Source organism: Phalacrocorax carbo, chromosome Z, assembly GCF_963921805.1.
Source record: "Phalacrocorax carbo chromosome Z, bPhaCar2.1, whole genome shotgun sequence".
Lineage (NCBI taxonomy): Eukaryota > Metazoa > Chordata > Aves > Suliformes > Phalacrocoracidae > Phalacrocorax > Phalacrocorax carbo.
Window position 1 is genome coordinate 83,615,520 of NC_087548.1, and position 22,572 is coordinate 83,638,091.

Sequence of the window (22,572 nt, forward strand, 5' to 3'; positions counted from 1 at the left end):
ACATCAACTGAAAATGCGATGCAAACAATAAACACAGATATCTACTTAAAATGCAAGGAGACATACACCATGTGAGTTTAGTCTGGAGTTTAACCTAGAATCCAAATATCCATAACTCATGGCCAGAAAAGAAAAATAATTCAACCTTGAAGTGGAATGGTATGTCTGCAACAACTGAATTGTCACAAAATTGTTCTCAATCGTCCTTCAAACTTGCCACATGGATTAATCGGCAGTTAGAAGCAGCTGCAACACCATGTTCTCTGCACTTCTGTTGCCATTTTAATTTTTAAAAAGCAAATGGAGAGGCTCTCCACAAAATTCAATGCCGCAATAGCAATGACTGAACCAGAATCACAAAATTATGAACAGTTCACTAAATTGTCTATTAGGAGCACATATCAAGAGGCTGCAGAACAAATTGTGTGCCTGAAATAACAGATCAATGAATGAAGAATAAAGAGATCTAAGAAGTGGAGACGTTGACGAACCATTGTAATTTGTGAAGAATCAATTTCCATACCGCCAGAGTAATGGCAGAACATCACAGATAGTGTATTCATGACTTTTAACGGCAAAAAATCATGGATTACCAAATGGAAATTTATTAATGCTCCAAGAAAGAGAGGATGATGCTGTAACATAAGGCCAGGAAGTACACCCACTTCTTAAAATTAGTAAAATGTAATAAAATATGCAAACGCAAAAAACCTAAAATCAGCCCACAATATATACATGCAGTAAAACAAAAAGAAGTTGCTTTGGGCAGGATGCACAAATCCTTTAAAAATCAGCAAACCAGCATACAATAACTGAGCAAACAATGGAAACGCTGAATACGTAAAACAATTTTGTCCAATGATACAAGTCCAACTACTTCATCACCTCACTGTATGTCCAGCTACATACAAATGTGCAGCCACAAATACATATTAGAGAACTGCTGAAGCTAAAGGCTGGTGTTTCAAAGCAAAGGCCTAAGGCCAGATTCTACTACTTCACCTTATGAATTATATGAGCTGCTGCTTCTTAAGCTATCAGGGTTTGCTGAACACATCTTACCCTAGACTAGAAGAAGGCTAATCAGAGAGTAATATATCTATACTATTCAACATCTACATCAGTGACCCACCGATCTATGGCATAGAGGAGCTTTTATCTGTGTGAACAAATGCCGAGCGTCTTGCCGGGCAGCATCCCGTGTTCTCAGATAACCATAAAAACACCCACTGTGCCAAAAACAGACAATGGAGCATTTATAAATTTCTGGCTTATTGGAAGAACTGTGTAGTATCAAGCACCTAACAGACAACAGACGGAAACACAGATGAGTTTCATTTGTCTTTAAAAACTCAAAACAAATACAAAACTTAGAACAATTCACCCTGTCACATTCCTGACCTCAAATCTCCTTGCTTTTTACCTACCAATATAAATGAAGTGCGTTTTCAAAGATCACTCAGACCTGCCTGAACCTGGAGAATGACTAGAAAACAAAATGCACAAGACAGGTAACAGAAGTAAAGGACTGTCGTGGTTTAACCCAGCCGGAGCTCAGCCCCCGCAGCCGCTCGCTCCCTGCCCCCGGTGGGATGCAGGAGAGAATCGGAAGGGTGAATGTGAGAAAACTCATCAGTTGAGACAGCTTAATAGGTAAAAAGCCACGCACAAAAGCAAAGCAAACCAAGAAATTCATTCCCTCCTTCCCCCGGGCAGGCGGGTGCTCCGCCATCCCCAGGAGAACAGGGCTCCATCACGGCCAACGGTGACTGGGGAAGGCAAACGCCACCAGTCCCAGTGTCCCCCCTTCCTCCTTCTCCTCCAGCTCTATGTGCTGGGCGTGATGTCATACGGTGTGGGACATCCCTGGGGTCAGCTGGGGTCACTGTCCCAGCCGTGTCCCCCCCAGCCCCTCGCTGGTGGGGTGGGGTGAGGGGCAGGAAAGGCCTTGGCTCTGTGCAAGCCCTGCTCAGCAACAAGAACACCCCTGTATCATCAGCACTGCTTCCAGCACTAATCCAAAACACAGCCTCATAGTAGGTACTATAAAGAAAATTAACTCTATCCGAGACAAAACCAGCTCCATGAACACGCCACATCTCCTGGTTAACCAAAAGTCACAAAAAAAGCATTCATACTACAGTTGGTTGAGGCTGTGGCACTTCCTATCTGGATGCACAGAATGAGGAATTTGATGATGTTGCCAAACATATTCAAGGTGTGATGGCCACATGGAGAAATATTATTGTTCTGCCTTGTCCAACTTGTTTATTTGGAAATTGGGGATATCTGAACAATACAGGGACACGCAAAGGTCTGCCCACACAGACCATGGAACAGGCACCAAACTGTTCGCTGTTGGAAGAACTGTGTATCAAGTAACTTAGGCAATGCAACAGACTGGGCAATAGCACACTCCGTGTTCTGGAAGAACATACACCTGAGGTGGAAGGATGCGACACGCAGCAGCAGCAGCCCCATTGTCTCCTCCGCTGACACAGTTCTTGCAGGAACGAGGTGAAGGAAGAGGAGGCAAAAAGAAAGGTTCTTCAGTGCCTGGGAAGAAAGCTCTGGCAGGACTAAGCAGTAATCAACACACATCCAGCACAGAGCCCAGGCTGACCCCTGAATGGAACAGAGGAGCTGAGCCAGCCTCAGAGGATCAGACCACCACTTGGCAGAGGTTAGGGACAGGTGCCGTGCTATTCCTCTTAAGCAAGACGGGCAGAGGCTTCTGCCGCGCGCTCCTTTCTTGGGCCCGCATGCTCAGTGCCTGTGAAGTTCCTAGAGCCTACAATGCTATACCTAGAAAAGACCATGTAATGAAGTATTTCTTCAGCTTTAACAAATGCACTCTTGGCAACACGAGAAACTGTATGAAACCATTTGGTGATAAATTTAAGTATATACTTATTTTTCCATCCAAGAAAACCAACCAAGAGGCTTCATACTATTTACTTTGCAGTGGTGTAGAACTGGCTGTCAGTTCCAACATTCTAGTTTTCCTTTACTCTTTAGCACGCAACTGTACCACCTACGGGTGCACAAGAAGTTGCAAGGGGGCACAGCCGGGGCAGCTGACCCAAACTGACCCAAAGGATATTCCATATCATATGATGTCATGCTCAGCAACAGAAGCTGGGGGAAAGGAGGAGGAAGGGGGGGACGTTTGGATTTATCTATCAATAAGGTGTTTGCCTTCCCAAGTCACCATTATGCATGAAGAAGACCTGCTTTCCTGGAGATGGCTAAACAACTGTCTGCTGATGGGAAGCAGTGAATTAATTCCTTACTTCGCTTTCCTTGTGTGCACTGCTTTTGTTTCACCTATTAAACTGTATCTCAACCCACAAATTTTCTCCTGTATCTCAGCCCACGAATGTTCTCACTTTTACCTTTCTGATTCTCGCCCCCATCCCAAGGCGGGGAGGGAGCGGGTGGCTGTGGGGGGCTGAACTGCCCACTGGGGTTAAACCATCACAGCAAGAAAGATTAAAAGACAAAATGTCTAAACTTGCACAATCAAACATATCTCTGAATAGTCCGAATTAATGTAACAGAAAGAGTAAGTGGGGAATAAATGTGTTTAATCCTTACTAAAACAATAACACTAATGAAAGTAGACAGGCCATGAGGCGAAAGCAGTTCTTGAATGACATGCCGTGATGATTCCAGCAGAAACTGCTGGGCAACATTATACAGTCTCTAAGAAAAAGACCCTAGTTTGTGCACAGAACTGTGCATCCCCTTTCTCCAAAGGCCACCCTGACGTGAACAGCATTACTACCTAGAGGTGAGCGTGCTGAGGCTGTTCTTCCTGCTGGGCAGGGGAGCCTGTGACAGTGCAAGACCTCAGCACACGCTATTTTGCATTCACCGAGATCAGGTGCCTTTCTTGTCAAGTCAATGTTCTGACTCCCACAGCATTACAAAAATCATGGCACTGAAATTAAAGTCATTTCCACATAAAGAAGGAACCACGGTCAGTCACCGCTACACCTACTGCAGCCACAACATCCCTACAAAAAGCCTGTAACGGTAGCATCCAAGTATCTAATACATCAACAAATATTTAATCAATTATTCATCACATCTCTACTTGATCAAGCTGGTGACTCCTGGTGTCTCCTGGTAAAATGAGAAAAACAACCAATACATTTATCTTCAGCTAGAAAGTAAATGCCACACTTTTGCACCCAGTGCTTTGCATTGAGGAGGAGAAAGTTAAGGAAAATACTGCACAGTACAATATTCTCTGATCTGTGTAATCTAGATGATACCCTATTTTGAACGTAAACTGAAGTCAAATTGTAGTCTAAAGAACATCTTAAGCTATACAACAAATAATGGAAATTACTGTTAAGAGCATTAACACAGAATAAATCCTGAAATACCTTCTGTTAAATGACTGCAGCATCACTAAACCTTTCTTAACATACATAGAAGTATCACTTCTACAGAGGAACACAACAACAACCACAGCACACCAATACATACGTGCGTGCATACACGCACACAGTTTATATACCTCTCCAAGAGCTTCATAGCGCTTTTGGTTCCATCTATGCAAATCTTCACGATAATTAAAAACAAATGGCTCTCCTGTTTTGATGTGTCTTAATTGCCCCTCTGTAAAAGAAACAAAAGAATTTAATTTTAATATACTTCTTCATTAAAATCAAGATAGACTTAATTGCTGAAAATTTAAAAAGAAGTCTACATCTAAAAATTGGGCTATTATGAATGTCTTCTCCTTTCTTGGTCATAGTATTTTTTAAAGGAGAACAACTGGGGCATAACAACAAAATGCATTGACCTTGAACGGTATATATTACTAGATAAAGCTAAACACAGGTATGACAGCGAAATTACATGCAGATATCAAATGCCAAACTGCTTTTGCAAGAAATATTTATGTCTCAACTTCTATGGATTAACAGTGAAGTGTAAACATCAGCAGTTAATATTTGATCTTCAATGTCAATTAGGTGATCAAATTGTAGCTACAAATCCCCTACTTCAAAACTCACTGCATTTATGAAGAAATATGATTGCAAATTGAGCTGGAGGCTGGAAGGAAAGGAAACATTTATTTTCAAGATTAACAACAGTCTAAGTTAACCTGAAAGAACCCCATGCCCACAGTTAAGGTAAGTATCTTAACTTTCAGGCACATTGCAATCAAGTAAGAGCTCTTAGATTCAAGGTACACTAAGATTACAACAGTAGAACAAAGCAGAACACTTAATCAGAGCAAAAACACATGCTATTCTTAGATTCGAATGCAACCTTCGGCAGTTGGCCTTGTTTGCAGCAAAAATTTAGCAGCATACCAAAGCACAGATTAAGACATGGACTGAGTTAAAATAACAATAATAATAAAATGGCAACAAAACGAGAAGCAAATTGCAGAAAACAGATACCTTGCCAATAATGTTTCAGCTAATTAGACAAACGCAAGTTATGGTCTCAGAGCATCACAAAATTACAGTAAATCAGAGAAACATTAAAAACAGGGATATGCAGAAGTATCTCCTTTGACAGCTGAAATGCCCACCTGATGAAAGCAAGTTGTCTCAGTAAAAATATTTCCTCTTGAATAGCAAGAAATTGCTAACTTAGTTCACAACTTTTCAGTACCTTTACATTTTGATTCTTGATGTTTTAAATAAAATGTAAGATTTGATACCTCTAATAGTTACAGTTATCTGCCTTTTTGACATTTTTTTCCAGACCTGTCTTACCTGATGTACTAGACACCAGGAGGATATTTCTCCCCAACTTCATATCCCTGTCTCAGGTCCAAATGTCCTCCTCATATCATCATCATAACTTCACCTTCAGCTGGTCACTCTTCAAGTATGTCATTCAATCGTACAAGAAGTTGCTCCCTCCACAAGTGAAGTGGAGTGAATATCTAGTACATTTTTAATTTGGCTTTCTGGGACCCTTGTTTTCATCAGATTCTTTACACCCAATAAAAATCTTCCTTACTTTTCCATCGTAAATATAAGCATGATTATGTCATAAGAGTGACTGAACATTTGAATTAAATGTACAAAGGCAAAACAGAGACCTTTTTGCTTTGCTGACCAGTACCATATGTAACAGGTTTTGCTGCATTCTGTGGAAATCACTCAGGCTGTGAGGTTAGTGATGGAATATTCTATAACATAATTCTAAAACATTGTTCCCCAAAATTTAAGTTTCAGCCCTTTTTATCAACTACATATGAACCATTAACTCTGAAGTCAGTAAGGAAGACAGTAGACACTGTGCAGATCTAAAAATAAGGAGCTGAAAAGTGACAGAGCTGAACCCCTCCCATCAAAGAAAGAGCATCACTTTCATGACACTTTTAGTCTCTAAGTACCTTCCTGTGAAAGCCATCAGGGTATTAAAAAGCTAAGTGTTGCATAAATGACTATCATTTAAAGGAAAGCTCTTTTTTTCTTTAAAAGTGGAAGATGTAAGACAGGCAGATTTAGCAACTAAAGTTCCTCTGTTCACAGAATAGGCACTGCAAAGAAGTAGAATTGTAAACGTCCCCACTTGTCCCACAGGTTTCAAACAATCTTGAAAGAGCCATTTCCTGGAGTCTGGTATTACTTTAGCTCAGAGGCTTATTTCTCAGCTGGATTTTAAAATGTATGCACTGGAAATTATAAATACTACTAACTCATTTGACACACAGATTCAGCTAGCTGGAAGTACTTGTAGTCATCGCACACTTAGCTGTAATGCAAAACTGTGACCCACGCCAGGAGAGTAAGAGACAATCTATGGCACTGCTCATCCTTCCATCAATATAAATAGGTGGTTTCCTATCGGTATTAATGAAATAGCTGGGATAAATTGTTAGCTAAATAATGACTCCTTTTGTGTCCATAAAAATGAATCGGTAATTAAAACGTTTCTTAAAGTGTTTAATTCTGCTTTTTAATGCTAATGCTACAGAAAACTACTTTCAGAATTTTTGCATCAGTGCTTCTGTAATAGAAAACAGGAAGTCATAAAGTATGTGCAGTACAAACCCACAGTATTGTATAAAATGAGGGATTTTTGTGACAATTTTATGAAATTAGAAAATATTACTTAGCTAGATTTACAAGTCTCTTAACACTAAGGCTTAAAATTTTATTCTTAATGGCAAAGTGTGGAATTGAAATAGGGACATAAGGTATAATTAAAGTTCTGATAACCTCTCAACATTATTCTAAGTATAGCCTTTACAAAGCATATATGACTTACTTTCATTAAATATATACTCAAATCCTTCCAGAGTATCAGGAAATTCAAGTGGTGGTTCATCTTTTTTCATTAGTTCATCCAAGTCTATTCTAGACAATAAATCTAAAAAAGGAAAAGAAAAATTACATAAAGCATGCTATGTCTTTTTTATTTCACTATTATCACTGACAAAATGTGTTTGTGCAGATTTGTAGATCTTAAGGGCAGAAGGACATCCTACATATTACTAAACACAGGACTTCGTTACAGGAAATCTCATTCCAGATTCAAAAGCTTGGCCTCATTGTCAGCATTTCTTCTGATTTATTTATTTATTTATTTATTTGCCTATCTATCTGTAATGTTGATCAAAAACGTCCAAAGCCACCAAAGGCATAGTGATTTGTTTCAACAACTCATTACCCTCAGTGTTGGAAAAATGCTTCTGGTATGCATTACGGCTTTAACATGAACTTACCTAGCTTCAATATCAAGTCATTGATACATTGTCGTCTGCCCTCTAGAAGAGCTCAGAATATCAAACGCACATCATCTCACAGGCATTTACGAGCTGTGATCACAACACTCCTTAAGCTTCCCTTTGATACCCAAATAGACTGAGCTTTCCAAATCCTTCCCTCCAACGACCCTCCTTTAATAACCCTCAAGGCAGCCATCCATTTTATAGGAAGCCATGATATGCACATCCTTCTCAGACTGGTCCGGCACATCCGAGTACACTCCACATTCACTAATGGACGTACACTAAAATAGGCATACTCTGAATTCTTTACCCTACATTTAAGGATTGACATTTAACCAGAGGCAAGCATATACGGACATCTTTTGCTTACATCTAACTAGTACACAATTACTGCATACACAGATAATAGTGTATAATCATCTCTCCTCTCCTCATTGCTCATCACCCACACAACCCAATGCATCCTTTTAACTTACTTTCTGATTATTAATAAAAAATCATCAAGAAATGCTTCAGCAGGATTCCACTGAAATGTATTTTCCTACTTCCTAAAGGGCGAATTTGAAGTCCACACAAATGTTCATTTCAGGGGTGCTACACTGAATTTTCACTATTTATTGTTTCATAAATCAAGATACCATGTATCACCAAGGAAATGCATTAAGTATTCTAAGTATATCGCTTTATTACCTTTACCATCCAAAGTTGTAACTCAAAGGGAAGAAAACAGTTTGAAAAGACTCATTATCTTTAAACTTGCTTTGTTTGACATTAACTACAGTTCTATCCTTTAATTACTTAAAAATCATTATTTGAATAGGTTTTGGATCACTATTTTTGCTTAGTCTTGTCACCAGTGACAAGCCCATACGTTACCCATGTTACCTAAGCTCAGTATTGGTACATCAATACTTTGAAATTTCCAGTGTTTAAGATGTACTGAAAATTAGCTTCACCGTCCTTGACATTTCCTTGGCCTGCTCTTCTGTAACTCTTCAGGTTCACTCGACATTCGCTCCATTGTCTGTATGATTGTCTCCTCCAGCTCCTCCTTCTCCAAGGGATTTCACCAGGTAAAGCTGCAGGACCAAAGGCCATCTTGCATGGCCGCTGAAATTCAGTGTCTCTCCAAGCTATGCTATTGTGTCTGAGCACCTCTGTGGTATCTAAATAGCCACACAACATTGGACGTTCACTTGAAGATTTCTAAATGTGACTTTCTCAACTACAGCTCACTTTTACATGAAATCTGTTTAATAGCAAGCCCCATGACCTTCAATCCACATAAGAAATCATATGCTTGTTCTTGTGCATTGCACTTTGAAAGTTCAGGGGGACCCGCTTTGGTCCTCAACCAAATGACAGGAGAAAAAAAACAACTTTGTCAAAGCAGCTTTTCACAACAGGATGTAAAAAGCGTGCCCTTTCTTCCTCTGTTGTGACTTTCACAACATCAAGGTAGCAAAACAGTCTTTAGCATGCCTTTCTCTCCTTGGTGAAGGGACTCCAGTCACACCACACCTCTAGAATTTAATTTCACCAGTTTTTAAGTTTTCTTACTGTGACCTATTTGGAAACGTGTTTACACAGAAGTGTCATTTACTATATAATAAAATATCCATCTCCTGACTAGCAAGGGCAATACCTATGTGAACTACATTAAGATTTTCAGCAGAATATACAGCTTGTTGTAATTTACAGCTTTCATCAGAGTCACTCAGAACAAATGCAATTGGCCTGTGCTCCAACATGGCCACTTTCTTCCTGTGCCATTTTTCAAGTTAAAATTAGCTAAAATGTTCTTAAAACTTTGAGATTCCTTCAATATCTGATCCACCATTCTCACCTAAGATCTTGGACTCTTTAAGTCAACGAAGGACTGATTTAACAGAGTCCAGAACTGAGTGATTTGCAGATCTTCTACAGCTCAACAGGAGTTCACTAGACTGCATGAAGAAAACAACATCCTCACAAAAAGTTTTCATTATGTGGAATATTTCGTGGACACTAATCCTCAATGAAGATCAAATTAAGGCCAAGTATATAATGGGAGTTGTACTTTTTCAAACTTGAAGTGTAATTTCATCAAAACATACTAATTTGACAGAATTAATATACAGTTTGAAAAAAACAATGCATAGGTTTTCACCGAGTGTTTCACAAATACAGCTTTAACCGAAGAAATACCATTCACTATCAGTGTATAGGAGAACATGTATTTCTGATAATACTTTGGTAGAAACCCAATTTTTACACGGGAGTCGATGACAGACTAAGGTTATTTCAACCTTTAAGATAAAGCATACTGAGATAACTAACTCTAGAGGAACTTCAAGGAATGGAGGGAGGACACAAATTTAAAACAACTGACACACATCCTTAAGGATCCGTATTGTTTACATACCAGCTTAGTAAAATCAGCAAAATGTCCTAAACTGATGCCACAAGGTCAAACCACCTCATTCTAATAGGAAAACCACACCTCCTAACTAGAAAAAGCCCCCTACTCAAATAAGCACCTTATTCTCTGAGCATGCAGAGTAAAATTACAAGGAGCTCTACCTGTGAGAGGAACTGAGAAAGACGCTAACCCGTGACTAGCTGGGGGGGTGAATATTAGATGTTAGTAACACATTCAACTCTGTACATACCTACTGCAGTTTTGACCTGATGTGCTAGCTTTGTGGAGTTACCACCTTGCACCCACCTTTGTGCAAACGTGGAATAAACAAATATCTCGGCTCTGTGTGTAAGATCGGCTTATGGCACACCAGGTGAAGGAACCCCAATTTTGGGGACAACAGGGTGGGTGACCCAGATGGAACAGCCAGTATAAGCCTCGCCCAGACTGTGCTGCCATTCCAGATGGGAGGTGGGACCAGAAGGGACTCCAGCACGCACCAACCTTTTGTTCAGGGAATCCACTGGTTCCTCCCTACTGACGGATGACAGGCAACTCAGTGGTGCAACACCAACACAAGATATTCTCAGAGGGGGACAGGGATTACTGAGCTGCGTAGCCATCATTTCAGGAAACGGCTCTGCGTAAGAGGTGCTTAAGAAGGAGGCCTGCAGCAGGAACTTAACAGGCTGCTCCAGCACGAGTGGTCAGAATGAAATTCACGTTGACTCATGATAAAGGAAGAGGTCCTTTATCTTTACTGACGATGGGGTCAGAACTGAGCGACTCAGGGGTATATGAAGTCATGGCATAAAAGGTTTTTATTAGGAAATATTATGGGGACAGCTACCTGAACAGAAGTACCCCTGTGTATTCCTTTAGGATGTCTCTTGAAAAACAGGAAAAAGTTTGGAGAGGATCCCCTGAAAAAGGATAAATTAAAAACTTATTGTGCTCAATAGTGGCCCATGTATGAATTGGATGACAGAGGAAAATGGCCTGCAAATGGATCATTGAATTATAATATTATTTTACTGTTAATGTTGCTTTGTAGAAGAATGGATAAAGGGGATGAGGTTGCATATGTTGATTTATTTTTTGCCTTGAGACAGGAGCATGATACTCCTAAAAAGTGTAAATTGTTGACAAATGATACAGATGGAATGCTTGCGCTTGCTGAAGGTGAAAAGGGAAAGAAAGAAGATTGCTATACAGAACCCGTAAAAAGAGAAAAGGTGCTCCAAGGAGGGTGAAGAAGCCAAGAGGAGGATGAACCGAAGGGAGTTAAGGACAAGGTGTTACCCCCTCAAGTCAGACTCCATTAGGCCCTAATCAGTGTGCGTACTGCAAGGGGGAAGGGCATTGGAAAGATGAATGTCCCAAAGAGAACTAACCAGCAAAGGTAACCCTAGGAAAAGGGGCTAGGGCCAGACACAAACCCCAATTTGATCATGTTGGAAACTTCTGATGAAGAGGACAGCTGGAGAGTATTACCATCTCCCCAGCTGATCCCCTCGTTCCAATAAAGCTGGGGAATGAAATTATAGATTTTCTGATAGACAGCAGGACAACCCGCTCAGTAGTTACTAGCTGTAAGGGCCCATTAAGTGAAACATGGGTATCAGTTACTGGGCCACTGGAAAGCAGACCTTAAGGCCATTTATTAAACCATGGAATGCAAGATTGGGAATACTAAACTGACTCATGAATTTCTGTATATGTCAGAATGCCCTCTTCCACTACTGGGATGAGATTTATTGTGTAAACTTAGAGCTCAACTGACTTTCTCTGACAAAGCTATTCAGTTACATGTACCAGAAGAAACAGCATGGAAGGCTCGGTTATATTTATTCTCTGATGAGTCAGTTTGACTACAAGAACTAGGGGAAAGCAAGAGGAATAAAAGATACCAATACATGACAATCAAAACAAACAAGTTGAAAATGGAGCAACCATCCCCCAAAAAATCCTAGATGCAGGAATAGCGACAGTATGGGCCTCTGACAAACTTAGAAAAGCAAGAAATGTAACCCTGGTAAAAGCTGAGTTAAAACCAGGAGTCCAAACAGTAAGAAAGACACAATATCCCCTGAAAATTGAGCCTAAATTCGGTCTAGAACTATTAATTAATACTTTCTTGTGGTATGGGTTATTATAGGAATGTCAGTCTGAATATAATACTGCAATTTTGCCTGTTAAGAAACCTCGAACTTGAGAGTACCGATTGGTTATGAATTTGAGATACATTAATAAAATCACAGCTGATGTACACCCAGTAGTACCAGACCCATATATACTTTACTGTTTATGATACCTGAGACTTGTGCCTATTTTACAGCACTGGATCTCAAAGGTGCCTTCTTCTGCATTCCAGTGGAACAAGAAAGTCAGAAAATATTTGCCTTTGAATGGGAAAATCCAGCTACAAAAAGGACACAACTTTGCTGGACAGTGCTGCCACAAGGATATAAGATGGTCCGACATTATTTGGTAATGTGCTGGCTAAAGAGTTGGAAATACGGCAAGGTAAGAACCCTTCCACTACTCTACTCCAATACATAGATATTTTGCTTGGGGCAGAAACTAAGAAAGGATGTAAGGATTCAACTATAGACTTATTAAATTTCTTGGAACTATGAGGAGATCAAGTGTCTCAGAAGAAAGCACAACTGGTACAGACTAACATGACATATTTGGGGTTTGAAATATCACAAGGGTCAAGAAAATAGGGACTGGAAACGAAAGAAGCTATCTGTCGAACAGCCGCACCTAAAACTGAAAGGGAGCTGGGAGGATTTTTGGGCATGGCTGGACGGTGTAGGCTCTGGATACCCAATTCTAGCTTGATTGCCAAACTATTATACGAGGCTATCACGGGGCCTGAAGAAATTTTAGAATGGACTCCAGAGTGTTGTGTGGGATTCAACACTATAGAAAGAGAATTGTTCAAAGGCCCTGCCTTGGGCCTACCCAACCTGAGTAACCCTTTCGCTCTGCATGTGCATGAAAGAAAGCAACTGGCTAGGAGTGTTGACCCAGACTGTCGGAGACTGGCAAAGACCAGTGGCGTAGTTCTCCAAACAGCTAGATGCAGTGAATAAAGGAGAGCCTGCGTGTCTAAGGGCAGCAGCCACAGCGGTACTGTGGGTAAAAGAGACTCAGAAATTAACTTTGGGACAACCTATTATTGTAACTACCACATGCAGTAAGCGCCATGCCTGAGCAGAAAGGACACCACTAGATTTTCCCGAGTAGACTGGCTCAATATCAGGTGCTACCATCTAGTGCATCTGCCCAAAAGGCTGAAATTATAGCATTAACCCCAGTCTTACAGCTATTTGAAGGGAAAAGAATAAATATCTATACAGACTCTAAATATGCCTTTGGAGTGTTACATGCATGTGGAGCCATATGGAAGGAGCATGGACTACTATACTCCCAAGGAACCTCTATGAAGTATGAGGCAGAGATTTTAAGGCTATTACAAGCTGTGCTAAAGCCAAGGGAAGTCGCTGTCATCCACTGCAAAGCTCATCAAAAGGGACAGACCAAAATAATGAAGGGAGATCAGAAAGTGGATGAAGCAGCAAAGAGAAATGCAAAGGAAAAATCACTGGTTGGATCACTGATACCAGTAAAAGGCAATGGCAACCTCCAAGACACTCTGAAAAGGACAATTGTTTAGCCAACCATTTACAATATGTTAAATCATCAGAAGGTTGGTGGGTAAATGAAAGACAGTCAGGTATTGATCGCTACCCCAATGGTAAGAGAAATATTAAAGAAAACACACAAGGAGCCTCATAAGGGAGCAGATGCCTTGGTTGCTAGTGTTAAAAGATATGCAATAGGACTAGATACGGAGAAGCAAGCTGATACAACTGTACGACAGTGCCAGTACTGTTGCCAGAATAATCCTAAAATCAAAAGAAAACCTCCACTAGGGGAAGTAAAGCAAGACTGAACTCCAGGAGAATACTGGCAGATAGATTTTGCTGAATTACCAAAGAGTAACCAATTCAAACACCTCTTGGTTTTAGAGGATACATTCTCTGGGTGGCCTGAAGCTTTCCCATGCTGCACCAATTAAGTCTAAGGAAGTAGTTAAGATTCTACTTAAAGAAATTATCCCAAGATTTGGGGTCCCAGAAGGAATATAGTCAGATAATGGGCCTCTTTTTATAGTCCAGGGGATATCTAAACTCCTACAGAGGCAATGGAACTTACATACTCCCTGGAGACCTCAGTCAAGTGGGAAGATAGAGGGGATGAACCAAACTTTAAAAAGACAACTGGCAAAACTTTGTCAGGAAACTCAGATGAAGTGGATTGATGTTCTATAGATAGCATTAATGAGAATTAGAATTAGGCCCAGAGTAAGGGAGTGTATAAGCCCTTTTGAAATTTTATATGGAAAACCATATCCAACAAATGTGGTAATGGTGAAACAGGATCAAATGCACATTAGAGAAGGAATACTGGTTGATTATTTGTTGTCATTATCACCAACTTTATCATCCCTGTATAAGTATCTTCATCTATGAGCCCCTTTGCCTCTGGATTCACCTGTGAATGAATTCAGCCCTGGTGACAAACTGTATATTCACATGTGGAAAGACAAACCATTGAAAGAAAAGTGGAAAGGCCCTTATTTGGTCCTTTCCTCTAATACTGCCATAGAAGTGAAGGGCATAGACTCACGGATTCATTATACACAGATGAAGAAAGCTCCTGAGAAAGAAAAGAAGTGGACTTCTGAGGAAACAGGACCTTTAAAACAAAAAATTTCTAAATCTTGATGGAATGCACCTGGTATTTCAGAAAGTCATATATAGAAATAGACTGTGTTCAAGGGTTTATATTTTTGTGTTGCTTTTTCTTGATAATAGGCATAATCCTCTTCATTTACCCTTACAAGTATACCAGTTTCTTGGAAATAAGAGAGGAACCTAAGGGGAGTGTTATTACTTTGCTGCTTATGGATTAAGATTCGGCAATTCTAAGATACTTACTGAGGAACCAGGAAATTCATGGGGAAGGAATGTGCATTCTGAATTACTACCAAAAAACCTGTTCTAATTGCAAATAAATCAAATGTCTGGGTCTGCACATATTTCCCAGAACATTCAAGAAAGGGGATATCATTAATTGGAATCACTATACCTGCTAATATAAGCTGGATAAATTTGTGGAGGAACACAACCTTTAATGAGAGTCAAGGATTAGAGTAACAAGAACGAGAAGCTGATCTCCCAGATGCACAGTAAAAATATTTTACGTGTATGCAAAGACACAATCCACCAAAGGGTACTGATAAATTGGACTGGAAGTTAGGAGTACCTTTGCAGGAAACTACATGCGGTGCAATCGCACCATTAATGTGCTGGCTCCTGTTGTAAATGGGAAGGTTTCCTCTTGGCCAGTTCCTTACAGCCAGGGATGGTACTGGATTTGTTGGGAAAAGGCCAGGAAAGTTCTTCCAAAAGGTGGTCAGGAGCTTGTACCCTAGAGGCAATAATCCCAAATGTAACACTAGTGAGAAGACAAATTTATGAGAAAATCATGAGACTGATACAAGAAAAACCTCAAGGTCTCCTCTGTAGGTCACAAAGTGGGGAAATGATGACAGACTGTTTAAGGTTATTTCAACCTTTAAGATAAAGCATACTGAGATAACTAACTCTAGAGGAACTTCAAGGAATGGAGGGAGGACACAAATTTAAAACAACTGACACACATCCTTAAGGATCCGTATTGTTTACATACCAGCTTAGCAAAATCAGCAAAATGTCCTAAACTGATGCCACAAGGTCAAACCATCTCATTCTAATAGGAAAACCACACCTCCTAACTAGAAAAAGCCCCCTACTCAGATAAGTACCTTATTCTCTGAGCATGCAGAGTAAAATTACAAGGAGCTCTACCTGTGAGAGGAACTGAGAAAGACGCTAACCCGTGACTAGCTGGGGGGGTGAATATTAGATGTTAGTAACACATTCAACTCTGTACATACCTACTGCAGTTTTGACATTTTTTCCTCAAGAAAATTACTCCACTAAGTCACTTATGTCCGTTTATCTTTTTTAAACATAGAATACAAAGAAAAATTTATGAAATCAAGACAAAATCAATGTCCTGAAAATGTTTTCCCTGCTAACATTCTAGTCAAAGTGATTTTTAAATGCTGTAATATGGTTGCATTTTTATAAAACATAAGTGGCATAAAAATTAAATTATAACTCCCAGAAAGTAAGAACACAAAAGCACCAGTCAACTTCCTAAAAGAGTAATTATGAAAATTTAAATAAGTAATGGATATCTTATTCTGTTACTCCTTACCACAGATGATTATTTTTTATATATCTTATGAAAATACTGATCATGGACACGCCAATAGACAAAAAGCATTAGCATAGATGGACTAACAGTCTCCTCCAGTATTGCAGTTCCCAGACACTAACCCACAGTTACATCAAACTATTTTCCTTTCCTTAATATTTGTTGATGAAATGTCAATATAGGTAAAAATAAAGCAAAAAGACTCATACCCTTTAATGCAGTAGTCTTCTCTTTTTCATCTGGGCCTCCTTGCTGGAGCTGAGCCATCATTACACAAAGTGTCAACAGATTGAAAATAGTGATGTAAATGTGCATTAACCTCCAAGCGGCAACTGAAAAGCAACAAGAGTTGGAAATTAACAAATTTACTGACTTCTACTTCAGTAGATCCCATTTGCTACTGCTTACATCACAAAAAACCCAGAATCTATTCCGAAAGCAAAACTTCCCTGAGTATTATAAACCCCTGCGACATGTAAGGTAAATTTAAATTAACTTTTCCTCTCCTTCAAAAGATATACTGGATACTTTGAAGTCTCATCACACTATCCTGGATTAAGAAGTTCTACAACAAAGTGTGACACACACTCCAGTACCAAGTTTGGTCAAAGATTCAAGTTCACAGAACGAACACTAACTTCTCCCTAATCCGAAAAGGACATCTGTCTAATTGATACTTCTGTTTTGCGATTCTAATGTAACATCAGTAAATGAGAAGCCCTTTGGAAAAGCACCACACTTATAAATCCAAAGCAGAAGATACAGGAAAAACATAATCAACAAAACTTCCACGATCTTTGAGGATTTTCTTTTGAGGATTTTCTTCATCAATTAACTCCACTTTGTTGTTCTTACTATACTATATAGCTCTTTTTTAGTAAAGCCACATGGAGTACACATGCAGAACCACTGTGATTTCTACAATACATCCAGCATTGAAATGTATAGAATAAATGTCCAGCTATAGAACTAACCTCAATATATTAAAGGTGAGAATTTACACGCAAAATATGTTTCCAAATTTCTCTTATTGCACAGAAGGCAACCCAGACATTCAAATCTGCAATCTCTTTCATCTTGAATCTGACACCAAGGGAGCAAACTACCACATCACAATCACCGCTGCTTCCTTCTCAATAAAAACACTTCTGCGCAGTGAATTCTTTTTCCCTTCATCTTTTTTGGTTCTTTGTTTTATCTGTCAGTCATTACGAACTTGTTTTATTCTGCTCCCCAATATACTTTATCATGGATGAGTTTGCATGAACTGTATCTCTGCAGCAATTTGTAACTTTCAAACAAAGAGTAATAGGATTCAGCCGCTGTACTACTGGCTCCTTAATACATAGACCTGTAAGAAAGGCCCCCAAATTGTTTAACTAACAGTATTTCACTCTAAAGTCAGCAGAAAAAAAAATTAAAAATAAAGCATAATAAAGGCTATTTTTCTACTGTCTTTAGAGAAAACCTGTTACATGAAGCATTTTCTTGTAGGTTAAGGAAAAATACACCAATTAAGGGGGTGATAGTTATTTCCTAAGGAGGGGGTTCTGCAGAGGGTGGGAGGGTTGATTCTTGTTTATTTTAAGTTGGGGTCCCAGAAAGTCCGTGTTGCAGTTTAGCCCCAGACAGCAAGTAAGCACCAACCAGCCACTCGCTCACTGCCCCCACCCCAGTGGGATGGGGGAGATGATCGGAAGGGCCAAAGTAAGAAAACTCATGGGTTGAGATAAGAACAGTTTGATAATTAAAAAATCAACAGTAATAATGGTGGTGGTTGTTGTTGTTATTATTATTATTGTTATTATTATTATTATCATCATTATAATAGAGAAATGAAGCCAGGAAAAAAGGAAAAAAAAACAAAAAACCACACACAATACAACCGCTCACCACCCACCAACCGACGCTGCCCGTCCCTGAGCCACAGTCGCTGCTTCCCCCAGCCAGCTGCCCCCAGGTAACACACTGGGCATGACGTTACATGATATGGAATATCCCTTTGGCCAGTTTGAATCTGCTCTCTTAGCTGTGCCCCCTCCCCTCCCGGCTCCTTGTGCTCCCAGCAGAGCCTGGGAAGCTGGAAAAGCCCTTGACTAGTACAAGCGCTGCCCAGCCACAACCAAACCATCGGTGAGTTACCAACATTATTTTCATAGTAAGTCCAAAGCACAGCACTGGGCCAGCTGCACTGGAGAAAATTAACTCTGTCCCAGCTAAAACTTTGACAGTCCAATAATCCACTCTACAAGTTGGACCTGCAGAGACTTTGACACGTTCTTTTGCAGAAGGCTGTTCATATTAAGCTGATGGGAAATAATAGCACACTGCCAAAAGTCTTTTAAAAGGACACAACTCCTCAAGGAAAGCTCTGCTTAAATTGTGTGCTTTTTAAATTATGATGCAACTCAACATGATTCCGTTAAAATGTATGTCTTTTGGCTAACACTTTAATCACATTGGCAGGCGTAACAAAAGTAATCAACAAAAATAACAGCAAATCCAGAGACGTTTTTTTTATTTTCTAGTGTATAAGGTACTCATTGTAAATATTAAAATGACTGAAACATTGATTCACTCACGTGGATGGTATTGTAGACTTTTCTCAGATGATTCCAAATAGTCCACCACCAAAAGATCACCAAATACAAAATCTTGTCCATCATCAGCGTGTACATTTGCAGCACAAAACCATGTACACTCTTGTATATCATTTAGAAAAGAAACTTACTCGCTACAGTTAAAATTACCAGAAGTGCTAGGAAATTACATTGGTAGTGTTTTGTAATAGCCCAGGTGAAAATTTTTCTAGTCATACAAATCAGGTAGTCCTCCCTACACAAGATTTGAAAATTCATAATTGGGTATGGGTAAGTTAATGAATGCAGTTACACAATACATGTAGGTGCTCAAAGACTTGTTATTACCCAAGGGACGAAACATAAAATTTATCTGAACAGATTAACCCTGATAAAATAAGCCCCATCCCCTCTTCAGATAAATAAAAGCAGTGACCAAGAATCCCTGGCATTCTTGCCTCTACAATGGATACCCTTCTTCTTCCTTTAACAGATGAAGACCCTGCCACTGAGGGAAGAGTAGAGAACTTAACGGGTTCACTTGCCAAGCTAGGAGCACCAAAATAAACAAATAAATCTGATTTCTGCTGTGCGAGAGAGAATTTCCAGTTCTTTCTGACAAAGCAAAAAGCTGTTCCAGCAGCCACTGGAGGGAGGACTTGGTATTAAAATGAAGATGAAACAAGCACAGAGTATTTTTATGCATTGTTTGTGTGAGCACAGCATTTTGTTGAATCCCTCACTGCTATTTGTTTAACTGACAAATAGAAGAAGTTAGATGAGAGGGTTGGATTTCCTTTCCTTGACAGACAGGTGTCAAATCAACCATAGTCTGATGGTGCAGAAATGAACAGTGGGAAAATGATAAAGCGCTCTGAATGGTTGCTTATAGGCAGATGAAGGAATTGCAGTTTATTCTAGGCATCAGTCTTAAGCCCTAGTGATCTTCAGCTGACCACTCCACATAACTCACAAATACCATCAAGTTTCCCGCAATAAATATAGATTATTTTAAACGTGTTATTCTGTACAATTACTTAGATGATTGTTTTAAAAACATATTTTGTGTGATTGTTTTTTGCATTAGCTATAGCAAGCATACTTCCTAAAAAACAAGTTACTATTTCACCTGAAGAAATATTTACAGTAAATAACTTTATTGCCAAGAGAACGCATACTTATCTGCATGTATCTTGCTTTCCCATGCAAACTTGAGATATCACAAAATATCTTATGCATATTCTGTGCCTCTTCAACTAAATGCCCAGTAATACTTAAAATAATTTGACAGCAGAAATATTCTGGTTTCTTGGTTTCATGTGAAACAACAAGGCTGTGTTTTCACCATATCCCTATTAATGCAACTACAGAACTGATGGATTCACAAATAGTAATTACATTTTAAAAAACAAACCAAAACCAACCAAATCCAACAGACTCTGGCACACTTAAGGAAATATACATCCATGTTTCACGTTCTTGTTTCTAAAGTGGTACTGGAAGTTTGGACCACTGAGCTTGTGATTGCACAACAGTGCTGGTCTTCAAATAAAACTAGACATCGTATCATATATTCCCACTCTGAAACAAATGTATACGTACACAGATTTCTACAGACTTCAATTATTCTTCATTGTGCAAATGCAGCTAGAAATGTGGCAAAAAAACCCCCCATATTATATGATTTTGCTCTACATTAGCAACACCTGAAGTTATGTCAACGCTACAAATGTTCCAAATAAAGGCTACACATAATTGTAGTGCTAACCCTCTGCAAGTGCAACGTAAGAAGAAAATCCACAAGTATTTTCAAACAGGACAAGTCCACCAAGTTTATCTGGACATAATCTGAATGGGAGCCATGAGAATGCTTCTTTGTGTTGCACTGCTTTATTAGAATACAGTTGAATTAAGAGTCTTGTCCTCTGTAAACTGACATCCCAAGCAAGCCAGGAACAAGCTCGGGTTAGGTTTGTGCAATGTGGCTGATGACTAAGAACCAGTTTTTCTTCAAAGAGAAGTTTGGGTGACAGTTTGGCTCTAGTCCTTTCTCTGTATTGGCTCAACAAAGCAAAAAATACATCCTTTAATCTTAGTAGAATTTTCTGTCTAATTAGATTTCATCTGTTCCTGCTTCTAGGGCACTATGGATGACATCAGTAACACCGACTTCAATTAAGGTTGTACTTCGCTTACCTTCACTTGTAAGACCCTATCTTCTACTGCTTACAGGTTTGCCAAACTTCAGCACTGAAAGCCAATTATTCCCAGTCTGCTTTAGACTAAATGGTTTTGAAAAAGTTCAGCTAAAATGTCTACCTCTTGTATAAGAAGCAGGTTCAGAGGCAGTACCTTCTGCTCAGTTCTGCTGATGTTAATGAGCAGCTACAGCACCTCTGTGTTGCAGACATCAGAAATTTAGCCAGAGGGTCAGCTTAGTAGCGTGTGCCTCTTGCCATTACCCTTAAAGCCTTCCCAGATCTCCTCCAGTAAAAATTGCTTTTTGCACACATTTAATATAGACTTACTAAGACTCACCAGAATTTCCACGAAATTTACCCTCTTGCCTAGAGCCTGCTCCATAGAGCTGCAAAAAGCCAGAGGGGAGATGCACAGGAGGGGAGTAGTAAATGCTAGAATAGCAGGATCTTTAACGACTGGAACACAAAGACACTGGCAAGGATCCCAAAGTCCCAGAATCTTAGTACCTCTTGCATGCTACCAAATGGCAGTGAAGCCTGCTGATAAAGCACACAACTGCAGCTGACACTAAAGTTTGATTTATTTGCACTGCAGCTACTTTCCAGTGTTTTTACCCCATAAGCTCAACAACCAGAGGACTATGAGCGATATGCATTGGCGTCTCAACCACCTCAGCGACTCAGTTGTTTACACAAGGCAGAGTCAACACGATTCCACACACTGAAATTTTAATTATTTCTGTTCAACTTCCTTGAAATGCTGGAAATGACCTTCATAAACATATGCATGTACACATGATCAAAATAGGTCAAAATAATACAAAAAGAGGCAGCACAACTTCAACACAGCCTCTGGGAGGTTTACAGCATGATGGTAAGACCATCAACCAAACATGAGGTTCAAAATGATCATCAAGAACTCCTCTGTAGCAGCAACAGCTTTAAATACCCATACTGTTTTTGTCTGGGGTAGAGTTAATTTTCTCCACGGTAGCTAGTACGGGGCTGTGTTTTGGATTAGTGCTGGAAGCAGTGCTGATGATACAGGGGTGTTCTTGTTGCCGAGCGGGGCTTGCACAGAGCCAAGGCCTTTCCTGCCCCTCACCCCACCCCACCAGCGAGGGGCTGGGGGGGCACAAGGGGCTGGGGGGGACACGGCCGGGACAGTGACCCCAGCTGACCCCAGAGATGTCCCACACCGTATGACGTCACACCCAGCACATAGAGCTGGGGGAGAAGGAGGAAGGGGGGACACTGGGACTGATGGCGTTTGCCTTCCCCAGTCACCGTTGGCCGTGATGGAGCCCTGTTCTCCTGGGGATGGCTGAGCACCTGCAA

General features: G+C 40.0%; 1 protein-coding gene across 2 annotated transcripts in view; it reads right to left on the reverse strand.

Moving 5' to 3' along the window:
* The window catches only part of ARB2A (ARB2 cotranscriptional regulator A), a 282,286-nt gene that overhangs the window by 241,797 nt on the left and 17,917 nt on the right, over positions 1-22,572 (reverse strand). Inside the window, exons 2-5 of one of the 2 annotated variants that reach the window (XM_064437772.1) lie at positions 16,664-16,786; positions 15,456-15,620; positions 7,252-7,353; positions 4,529-4,629 (exon numbers count right to left, since the gene is read on the reverse strand). In XM_064437772.1, coding sequence (XP_064293842.1) covers positions 4,529-4,629; positions 7,252-7,353; positions 15,456-15,620; positions 16,664-16,769 — 474 coding nt within the window. In that variant the 5' untranslated portion in view covers positions 16,770-16,786. The remainder of the gene's footprint in view (positions 1-4,528; positions 4,630-7,251; positions 7,354-15,455; positions 15,621-16,663; positions 16,787-22,572) is intronic. The other variant, XM_064437773.1, reaches the window with a different exon arrangement.